A 12,073-nucleotide genomic window follows, 5' to 3' on the forward strand; every position below is an offset into this window, starting at 1 on the left:
AGTGAATGTGGCAACCTGGGCTGCTGTTTGGTCATGGACTCCAAGGCTTTTTGACCTACCCTGAGGCCCAAAGAGCCCAGGGTGAAACAGCCGAGGCTGTGGCTTCCCATGCATCAACTGCATGTTTTCCAGCCAAGCCCAGTTCAGATGGAACAAGATGTGATCAACCCATATCAAGTTCTCAAAGTGCAGTGATTGCGTACCTGAAAAGAAATTATTCCTCATCACCATATCAGAGATAATTAACTGGGTCTGCACCAGATGCCTTCTGGTTCTGGGAGCTGGAAAGCAAAGATAGGGCATGGATGAAATTCACCAGGTACTGGCTTCTCACCTCAATCATGTCCTTTGAAGCCAGGACAAAGCCCACAAACAGCTCATCCTCTTACACTTCAGGGAGTGTGATCAGAGGAGGGGAGAATTCAAATTAATTTTAGATTAAAAAGGCCATTCATCCTAATGTAAGAAACATTTTTGTATGTGGCTTTTAACATTGTGATTTATAATAAATATATATTTGCTCTTTGTCCCTGTTTCTGGCACAAAGCTCCTAAAACCCTTGGAATTTCTTAAGAGTGACAAAGGTGTTTGCTATTCACAACGGACCCCTTTCAACCACACCCCAGTTCAGGTTAAGAAAGTGACATTTGAAAAGCACCAAAAAATGGGGGCTGGTTGCCAAGAAATCCAACTGTGTGATTGGAGGGCTAGAACTTTCAGTCCTAGTGCTCTGACCTCCCCCAGGAAGGGGAGAGGGGCTGGAGGTTGAATAAGTCACTAATAGCCAATCATTTAATCAATTGCACTTGTATAATGAATCCCCATAAAACCCCAAAAGGAGGGGATTTGGGAAACTTCCAGGTTGGTGAGCCAGAATGCTTCCATATGCCACTGTGCTGCATTGCAAGCTCCAAGAAGATAGAAACTTCTTTGCTTAGCCTTTCATACTATGTATCTTCATCTGCTGTTGATTCATATCCTTTATAATAAATTGGTAATCTAGTGAATAAACTGGTTTCCTGATTTCTCTGAGTCACTCCAGCAAATCAATCAAACCCATGAAGGGGTTGGGGGGACCTCTGATTTACAGCCAGTCAGTCTGGAGCACAAGGTAACAACCTGAATTTAGGATTGACTTCTGAAGTGGAGGGCAGTCATATGCTCTGAGTCTTCAACCTGTAGAATCTAATGCTCTCTCCAGGTAGATAGTGTTAGAATTGAGTTGAATTGTAGGATACCCAGCTGGTGTCCAAGAATTTCTTGGTGGTGGGGGGAACCTATACACACACACTGGAATTGGGTGGTCCATTTAATCTAAAATTAAAATTTAATTTTAATTCTCCTCTCCTCCAGCCATAAGAATTCTGATGAGGCTGCCAGTCAACAGTTGCCAATAGCTTCAGCCTTCTGAAGCATCTGAATAATTTCTGTGGAGGAATGTTCAAGCTTAACACAAAACTTGATGCAGATTTGTTGCTCTTCTTTCTTGTTTTGAATGTGACAGCCACACAGTACATGTGCTCACTCAACATTGTCTGCTGCCCTCACTGACTAATACAGTGAAATCATCATTGCTCATGCATGCGCATTCCAGTCCACTCTCCTTGGCTGCCATGTTACATCGATGTCATGCACACTGTTCTTGCTATATTAACAATGGTTAGACTTTTTCTGGACAGACCTCATAAAAGTGAATTTAATTATTGAAAAAGTTATATTAGGCCTGGCCGGGTTCCAGGTTGTGGGTTTGATCCCTGGTAAGGACACCTAAGGGAATCAACCAATGAATGCATCAATAAGTGGAACATAAATCACTCTCTCTTCCCCCTCTCTCCCTTTATCTCTCTCTAAAATCAATACATTTTTATAAAAAAATAATAATAGTTCAGGTGACATATAGCTATGTCAAAAGTTATAAAATTGGTATACTGGGAAATGACTGGAATTTGGGATACAATGGGATACATAAGCTATTTTACCTTGTACTCTTCCACCATCTCTCTCCAATACTGCAAGAAACTCCCATCAGGTGAACCCACATCTATTTTTTTCCTCTGTTTACCTTGCAGCCATACTGCAAATCTTTTTAAGAAGCAAAACATACATAAATGGCCAGAAAATTAAATAGAAGGGTATAGTCTTATCAAATATGAAAATATTTTAACTTTATAGTAATTAAATCAGCAATAGAAAAGAAATAGACAAATCAAAGAAAAAGAGTTCAGTTCACAAATAGACATGAATGCACATGGACACTAAGTATATGATGAAGATAGCATTTCTAATGCATAATGAAAATGTGAAGTATTTAGCAAATGGTCTTAGGGTAACTGGCTCCCCACACTGGGGGAGAAGAATAAAACAAGCTCCTCTCACTCCTGATATCAAAATAAACTCTAGATGCTCGGGGATTGCAAAGGATGGTGTGGTGGTGAGTTGGGTGGTACTTTAGATTGGGTGGTCTGAGAAAGACTGAAGAAGTGGCATTTGAGCTGAGAGCTGCAGGAGTCACAAGAAGCTGCTGTGCAAAGAAAGGCTGGAGCATCCAGAAGAGGCATGGGCATGAGTAAAATTAGTGCGAAACTCAGCCTGAAGTGAGCTCGAACTGACTGGACAGAAGGAAGTCCTATGTTTGGAGCACAGTATGCACAAGGCAAAGTAGTAGATGAGTTTCAGAAGCAGGCTAGGGCCTTTTAAGCCAGGATGAGGAATTGAATTTTATTCTAAAGACAATGGGAAATGTTTTCTGGATTTTAAGCAAGAGAATAAGATATTCAGGGAAATTGAGTATGTGTTAAGGGTAATATTTTAAAAATAATCATAAAGGTTTAATTCCTAAATAATAAATGGTGAGATTCCCCACCTCACACTATGCACAAAAATGGATTCCAGATGGATTAAAGATCTAAATGTAACAAATAAGGCTATAAAGGTTGCAGAGGACACTACTGCTGTTTTTATCATCTTTTCCTCTCTATTCTCATTCTCTCAGGTCACTTTGCAATGGCTGTCTCCCTCTCCTTTCTTCTCCAGGGGAACATCACTTTCCCTATGTGTCAAAGAACTCCATGTTCACGAGCAAGTTTACATGCAGAGGAAGAACATGTATGATGATCTGAATGAGAGCCCCTTTAGGAGAAATGATTATTTCCGTCCCAGAAGCTTGTGGACCAGTCAGGTGTGGCTGACTTTGCAACCCACTGACCTTATTCTCTCGTTGCTTTTTGAGAAGCATTGCTCTGGGCAAACCATTCTTCCATCTGCATTTTTCTTTCCCTTTCCACTGCCATCACCTGCTCCAATGTTTCATCTCCTGAAAGCCCTCTTCGGGGTTCTCCCTGCTGCCAGCCTCTCTCACACACTATTACTACCATATTGTCTTCCTAAATCCAGTCAGTACTGGATTTCATCCCATCCTCCACAGAAATCTCCTAAACTTAACACCCACAGGGTGAAGCACAAACCCAGTCATGCTATTCTAACCTGGCTGTTCCACCATCCCTCAGTCCACACACTTTATATCCAGCTCTATGGCCTCCAAAACATCCCATCCTTTCTCCAGCACCCATGGTTCTACCCAACTACTCATTTATGCTTTAACCCTACACAGGACCATCCTCTAACTATTAACATGTGTCCATCTGTCTTCCCACAATAGATGGAAAGTTCTTGAAGATCAGAGAGCTTATCTTACCCAGGCTAGGCACAGAACACTACTGGGTAAATACAGATCATGAACTTGTTCTGCAGCCATGTCTCCTGTTCAGCCTCCTGGAGGAGCCAGCTTGACAAGTTTTCTCTTTTCTCTACCTGAAACCATAAATTTTAAACAAGGAACAAGAGATGGGTGTGGAGGTGGGTTTGTACCTTCTGAGGAACATTATGGCAAAAGGAAGAGTCCAGCTGCAGGTGTCAGAGACAACACTGCCGTTAACAAGTGGGATGTTCAGTGAGGCTCATATAATTCCTCTGGGCCTCATTTCCTCCTACAAAATGAGGACATTAGCAAAGCTCCAAGTCTGCCTCAGGCTCAAACATTCTGTGCAAACCTCCATAAGGGCAGATTCAGGAAACTGATTTTCCAATCGACTGAGCTGTGTGGCATTACTGCATGGAGAATTAAACTACTGTTCATCACAGTTCATTTCCTGAGTTTAGCCTATCAGCCAGTGTTTATTAAGCGCCATTTACTCTGCAGTACCATGGATTAAGTGCTCTGGAGACACGGAAGTGGTATCTCACAGGATCCTTGGCCTCAAGGAGTTTATTATATAATCAGAATTTATTACATAATAAAAGCTCACCAAGCTCATGATACAGCAAATTACTTTGTTTGTTTACCTAAGCCTTCTTCTGTAAAATAGTTTTACTTGAACCATTACATAAAATCCCCATGTGAACTATGTTTCTGTGTGTCATTTCTATATTATATTTGAAAAACACAGATATATATATATAGATATATATATCTATATATATATATACTGTATGTTCATATATAAATATATGCATTGAAAAGGTATGTGCTTAAAATATCTCCATTGACAGGCTGAGGGCTTTTTTAAACTTGATAAACCAAAAGATGTACTTTTTTTGGTTAATACATTTTTAAAGTATATCTTATCAATTATGCTATTACAGTTGTCCCAATTTTTCTCCCTTTGCCCCCCCTACTCCCTCAGGCAATCCCCACACCATTGTTCGTATCCATGGGTCATGCATCTAAGTTCTTTGGCTACTCCCTTTCCTATACTGTACTTTACATTCCCATGGATATTTTGTAACTCCCTATCTGTACTTCTTAATCCCCTCACCTCTTCACCCATTCCCCCACAACCCCTTCCCATCTGGCAACCATCAAAATGCTCTCCATATCCATGATTGTCTCTGTTCTTATTTGTTTAGTTTGTTCTTTAGCTTCAGCTGTTGATAGATACATATTTACTGACATTTTAATGCTCATAGTTTTTATCTTTTTCTTAAATAAGTCCCTTTAACATTTTATTTAATAATGGTTTGGTGATGAACTCCTTTAGTTTTTTTCTTGTCTGGGAAGCTGTTCACCTGACCTTTGATTCTAAATGATAGCTTTGCTGGGTAGAGCAATCTTGGCTGTAGGTCCCTGCTTTTCATGACTTCTAATATTTCTTGCCAGTGCCTTCTGGCCTGCAAAGTTTCTTTTGAGAAATCAGCTGACAGTCTTATGGAGACTCCCCTGTAGGTAACTAACTGCTTTTCTGTTTCTGCTTTTAAGATTCTCTCTTTGTCTTTTACCTTTGGCATTTAAATTATGATGTGTCATGGAGTGAGCCTATTTGCATTCATCTAATTTGGGACTGTCTGTGCTTCCTGGACTTGCATGTCTATTTCCTTCACCAAATCAGGGAAGTTTTCTTTCATTATTTTTTCAAATAGATTTCCAATTTCTTTCTCTTTCTCAGGATGTATATTTTAAAACTTTCATAAAAGTAGAGAATTGTGATATCTGCCCATCACCCAGCTTCAACAGCCATCAGCTTTCTACCATTCTTTTTCATCATTCTGCCCCCATGCTTCGTTCTCTGTGTGTGCGAAAGCACTGCTTATTAACTTATCAGAAGCAAAGGACCCTTATTTAACTTCCAATCACTTATGGACCAATGCCAGCACACAACTAACACTACACCACTCATGACTCACCATACAAGTTCAACAATGCCCAGAAAATCAGTTAAAAATATACATGGGACTTGCTTTGAAATACATTAACAGATAAGATTGATTGATTGGTGGGTAGATGGATAGACAAGAGAAAAACAAGTAGTGTTAATGATAAAATCTAAGTGGTGGGTATATAGGTCTTATTTGTACTCATATAAATATCATCCAGAGCAATTTGTAAGTATTCATTAATGATCTGTTGTTTAATTAATTCTACCACTTAAGAGCCAATAAAGTTATCTTTCATATTCAAGTATGTTTTCTATTAATAAAAGAGATTATGTTAGGAAAGTCTGTGGTAATTTAAAACTCCAACTTATAAATGTATATGGGTAGATATTTAATGCACTTAAAACATATCCTGCATAGATGTGTAATTAATTCTTCAACATTTGTGAACATTTTCAAACATGAAGAACACTTGATAAAAATCTAAGACACCTGTCCAGAAGGTATCCAGCCATGTGACATGAAAAATAGAGACATTTATTGAAGAAGATACAAGATACAGGAAACATTATACATAGGACAATGATGCTTCAGTGCCCTTCAAAGCAGGCACCTTGGGACCTCACACAGTTTTCCCAATTGCCATCGGCTGCCCCATTGTATATTCCTAATCCCATCAACAGTCTGAAATCTCTTCCCTTTCAAAGGTGATTGTAGTTTTGGGAAAAGCCACAAGTCACAGGGCACCAAGTCTGGGATGAGTCACCTATGCAATGTAATGTTTCACCAAAACACTCTGCACAAGGAGTGCTGCATGAGCAGGCATGTTGTTGTGATGAAGCTACCAATCACCAGCTGCCCATAGCTGTGGCCTTCGGAATCATCCAAATAGTTTCTGTGGAGGAATGTTAAAGCTTAACACAAAATTTGATGCAGATTCATTGCTCTATTCACTCAGTCACTTTGAATGTGATAGCCACACAGTACACATGCTCACTCAGTGGCATCAACTGCCCCCATTGACTACTACAGTGAAGTCATCATTGTTCATGAATGCACATGAACAATGTGGGCATTCCAGTCCACCCTCCTTGGGAGCCAGGATACTATCCATGTTGCACAAACCATTCATGTCATATTAATAATGGCTGGATTTTTTCCAGACAGACCTTGTATATTACGTTTATCCTATGAAGACATAGTGTATTTTTCTGATATATTAAACTGAAGACACAACAATGAAAATAAACATTGTTTGCCCATATAAATTATTTTGTGTACAACCAGCAGTCTGAGAAAAATTAGTCTGAGCAAACCAGTCTCATCAGGTTTCCAGATGAAAATCTCCACTCAGAAGGGGGCTGCCCAGGCTGGCTGCTCATATCTGTTGCTTGTACAGGTGGGTTCGCTTTGTGAAAATCATCAAGATGTTTACTTATAAACACTTATCTGCATGATTATTACAATCCACTAAAAAGTTTTCAACGTAAGCTTTAAAGTTTTCAAAGTATCACGGTATTGTTTTGTGCTAATAGGATGTATTACATGTGCCCTTACATAGGTCATGCAAAAAAGTGGACTAATTAAGTGAATAGTAGTTATACAAACTTAAAACATGGTAGCGGTTCTCTTCTCTGGAGTTCTGATGTTATTGCAAGCAAATCCATCCTCCCAAGACCTCTGATTGGGCCACAGGTGGTATTATAGGCCAGTAGAACCTTCACAGGATGATAAAATATCAGTGAGGTGATCTGTAGGGCAGAATTACACAATAATGCCAAAGGCCAGAGCCTCAGTATCCTTACCCCTTAGTCTTTATTAAAGGTAAACAGAGATAAATGGAAAATGCCATCCTGATCCCAGGAATATCTGATTAAGGCACGAGACTGCAGGGAATCAAATGTCTTGTACCGACCTGTCACAGGCACTTACTCAGATACAAAAAAGAACATGCCACACTCTTTTTTTTTACCATCAGGTAATTCTGGCTGTTAGGCTTGGAAATTCTCTGCTTTCAGAGCCTAACCACCGGCTCAGAGCCCACAGCACTGATGTTAATAAAGTTTACAAAATTATTGATACTAAAATATCACTGCCAAATAGAAGCTGCTGCTTCCGGGCATGGAGATTTAAATAGCTTGTATTTTTTGTCCTTTAAAAACAGTATATAATAATCTAGTTTCTTTCTGTTGGTAGCCATGGAAACTAATATCCAATATTTTAGTGACTGCATAATACTAAGAACTACAGCATTCTTCAAGGGCATCTATTAATTTGCTTCACATTAAAAACCAATAAAACTAGTGACATTAAAATTCAATCTGTTGATTTTCAATTATAAGCTCCACTGGTTTCACGACTATTTGGAGGCCGGTTGAACAGGCGAGGCCCATGGAGAAAGATTGCTGGTCAGAGGGAAATCTGGAGGTTTGTTTCTCAAGTATCTCTCAGAGGCCTATTCATTTCCTGTTTCCTACTATTTAGGTCCCTTTCCAGTGGTGCCTCTGCACTTCAATGTGGAACTGTTTCTTACGACTGCTCTTCCCAGAATTGGAAGCCTTAGTATGTAATTCCTGACCTTTAAAAGCCTTCTCTCTCCATCCAAGAGTCCCCAAGAGTCCTGTCTGTGAGGGCACATTCACTCTGTACGTACCAGTTTAGACTGATCTACTTGCATAATCCAGTTTCTGGAAAGCTTAGGGGGTCTTATGCCAATTAGATTTCACCTAAAGTTTCTCCAAATCAGTTGCCCCATGTTGCCAGCTTCTTTCTCTTGTTCCCCGCAAAACAAGGGATATAACCCTTTTCTGTCAATGCAGTTTGCTTGGGGAATTGTCAAGGTAGGGATTAGTATGAGGCTTCCAAAGACAGTTTCAGGGAGTGTGGTGCCAGGTGACGTCATCTACTAACTGAGTCTCCAGTGGGCATTCAGGACACGGCTGGGGAGCAGAGCGTCTGCCATCACAAGCCTGCACCGGCAAACTACAGCCATAGGGAATATAGTCAGTAATATTGTCTGATGTCAGATGGGTTCCAAACTTATTGGGGGATCACTTCAGAACGTACATACATGTCTAATCACTATCTTGTACACCTGAAACTCCACCTAACCTACCATAATTGAGTTTATGCTGCTTTAATGGGTAGAGACAAGAGACTTTCTTTTCTCTCTTTAATCTGTGAATTTTAGCTGTTACTTTAGAAGGTCTAAATTTCCTTCTACTTCCAGTTAGTCTTATAAAATAGGCACTTCTGGATTTGGAGAGGCAAGGATATGACTAAGATGTGATGCACTGTTTTGGAAACACATTTAAATCTTTGTATTATTCTGGGACATACTATCACATGGCTGCAGTTTTACAACGTGGTATAATTCTTGCACTTGATGGAGCACAGAGCTTATTCCCTTCAAAAAATTCATCTGATGGAAGCCTGTTCTCTTATGTGGGGTTCTCCTCAAGGTAGACTCCAAGTCAAGAATTCAGATACAAGAGATTTATTAAGAAAAAGCTCCTAGGAAGTGGGAGGACAGCCTAATTCAGGGCAAAGCTCTGGAAAGTCAGTAACGCCTCAGAGCATTTCCTTCCTTGAGACAAGGAAGTCGGGCTTTTGGACTCCCAGACCAGTCATTGGCCTCTGGCCAAGGGGAATGATAGGTGGGGGTGTGGCCACAGGGGCTATAAAATTTCCAGACACTGATGGCTCTTTCTATGGGCTGAACAGCCTCCAGTATGTGGTCCCAGATGCCAGATGTTGACTGCAGAGCACTCGGCCAGGGCTGGCCACACAGAACTGGGCCAGAGAGACCTGAGGGGATGTGGGTGGTACACTAACAGCATTGCCACAGGGCTGCCCCCATAGCCACACGGCCTGCTCTTGCCACCAGGCACCAGTTATAGGTCTTTCATCACATTCTGCTGCAAGAGGAATTGAATAATATCTTTGGAAAGTCCTGGGGTTGGCTTTTCACCCTCCAGTGACACACTTTCTTCTTCCAGTGGGTAGAAGCGGGCATCCCTGGAATGCCTCTGTAACACTGAGCAGCCATCCCGGTTGAGAATGACCTGGGCCATTTGAAAACTGCGGAGGGCATACTTTTGGTTCTCCTGGCCCTTCAGTTCATTGATTTTCTGAGACAGGCACTGGCAGACAGATGCAGAGAGTGGATTTCCAGAGGCTGGCTGTGGATGGCCAAACATTTCATAGAATCTATCCAGAGATTTCCGAAGCTCATCATCATCTGTGTTGGTCTCTGGCTGGCCTTTCGCAGAAGGGTCAAGCCAGAAGTCCTCAGAGGTCCAAGAATCATTTTGGATAGTATTTAGGTTACTGGTGTCTGCAAAACAAACATATCCCAACAATCAAACGCATATTCAGAAATACCAGAAAGCCAGCCAAGAGCAGATAATGTCTCTTTTTAACTCAACACAATTACTGCTCTTGGGTAATAGGCAATGGGCAGAATCAGATGATTTCAGAATCCGTTCCCACCATCCTGGGGTTATGTTACTTGTTCACCCAAAACACGAACATCTTACTTGCATGTTTCAAGGGTTCTTAACCTAGGGTCCTTGTAAAAAAGTTCAGGGTGGCTGTGAACTTGGATGGGGAAAATTTTATATCTTTATTTTTACTAACCTCTACCTAAAATCAAGCATTTCCTCCTATGATGAATGTGGCAATAAACCCATTAGCAGCAATACCTGTGACTTTCTCAGCAATAGATCACAGCTATTTTCATATCACATTATAGTTTATTGAAGGTGTTTTGAAATATCATTTATGCCCATCACTATGCTATGGACTGAATTGTGTCTCTCCAAAATTCATGTGAAAGCCCTAATCCTTAAAGGATATGGGGCTTTTAGGAAGTTACTAAGGTTAAATGAGGTAATAAAGGTGGGGCCTCGATCTGAAAAGATAAACAGCCTTATAAGGAGAGGAAGTTCTCGCTCTCTCTCTCTCTCTCTCTCTCTCTCTCTCTCTCTCTCTCTCTCTCTCTCTCTCTCCATATGCAGGTACCAGGAAAGGCCATGTGAGGACACAGCAAGGCAGCCTTCTGCAAACCAGGAAGACAGTCCTCACCAGAGCTTGACCATCCTGGCAGCCTGATCTTGGACTTCCAGCCTCCAGTATTGTGAGAAAATAAACTTCTTTTGTTTAAGCCATCCAGTTTATGGTTTTCTGTTATGGCAGCCCAAGTGGACTAAGACAATAATGAAATTACTGAAGTTATTAGTCCTGACACTAGATCTTATTATTTAAGTGTTAGTTTAAAAAAACATACATTCATTATCATGTATTTGTTCTTAAAGTATTTTAATAACTACACTTCAATTTTTTCCTTGGTAATTCTAGATATTTTACTTTATATAGCTAAAAACTTTATTCTGTGAAAGGGTTGATATGCTTCACCAGATGCCAAAGGGATCTATTGTACAAACATAGCAGAGACCCCTAATGCAGAAAGTTCTGGGCATTTACACAGTTCAGACATTTCTTTCTCTGCTCCCTGCAATAATCCTATAGACTCTTCGTTTCTACATTAAAATCACCACCTTTGTGTTTTTTAAAGGAAGGGTAACAAATAAACTAAGTGATTTAATAATACACAGTAAGAGACCAGAATTGGAGCAAACTCCTAGATTTTTTTTTAAGATTTTATTTATTTTATTTTTTAGAGAAGGAAAGGGAGAGAGAAAGAGAGGAAGAGAAACACCAGTGTGTGGTTGCCTCTACTGCACCCCCTATGGGGAACCTGGCCAGTAACCCAGGCATGTGCCTCAGACTGGGAATCAAACCAGCAACCCTTTGATTTGCAGGTTAGCACTCAACCACTGAACCACATCAGCCAGGGCCAAATCCTAGTTCTTGATCTTTCTGTACCTCTCTGGGCACTCTAATTCTTAACATAGGAATCTCTTAATTCTTTGAAACAAAGAGCTTCCTTATCATTGTGTTCTAGAAAAGATTTTACATAAATAATTTATACAGTTGCTAAATTCCTTATATAGCCACCAGTTTTAGACTTTAATCTGTTATATTTTAAATCAAAAATAGTATATTTTCTTTGTTTTGCTATTATATAAGCTGCAATTAATTACTAGCTTTAATTCTATACCCCCCTGCTAACATAATCAATAGTTACAATAAAAGCATCTGTACTTGCTAATAATGAAGAAAGTTGTGTGATTCAGTGGTTGGAGTTTTAGAGAGGAGCTGAAATTGGGAGTTTGACTCTAGCTTTGCTACAAGCTAGAGAAGTCTCCTTGAATGAGCCAGACCGCCTTTCTGAGCTTTTGTTTTTTCATCTACAAATGATCTCTCTTCTAGAATTTCTATGGTCATATAGGAAACAGGAAAGTAAATGATTCAAATCATTAGAGCATCCAGAAAGAATGTGGACACATGTTCTGTGAGATGC

The 12,073-nt window shown here is 40.2% G+C and overlaps 1 protein-coding gene across 1 annotated transcript in view; it reads right to left on the reverse strand.

Annotated features, from left to right (window-relative positions):
• Positions 1-7,447: 7,447 nt before the first annotated feature.
• The window catches only part of SHLD1 (shieldin complex subunit 1), a 69,701-nt gene continuing 65,075 nt past the window's right edge, over positions 7,448-12,073 (reverse strand). The window contains exon 3 of the mRNA XM_028524422.2: positions 7,448-9,985. Coding sequence (XP_028380223.1) covers positions 9,543-9,985 — 443 coding nt within the window. The 3' untranslated portion in view covers positions 7,448-9,542. The remainder of the gene's footprint in view (positions 9,986-12,073) is intronic.

The sequence above is a fragment of the Phyllostomus discolor genome, chromosome 9 (genome assembly GCF_004126475.2).
Source record: "Phyllostomus discolor isolate MPI-MPIP mPhyDis1 chromosome 9, mPhyDis1.pri.v3, whole genome shotgun sequence".
Lineage (NCBI taxonomy): Eukaryota > Metazoa > Chordata > Mammalia > Chiroptera > Phyllostomidae > Phyllostomus > Phyllostomus discolor.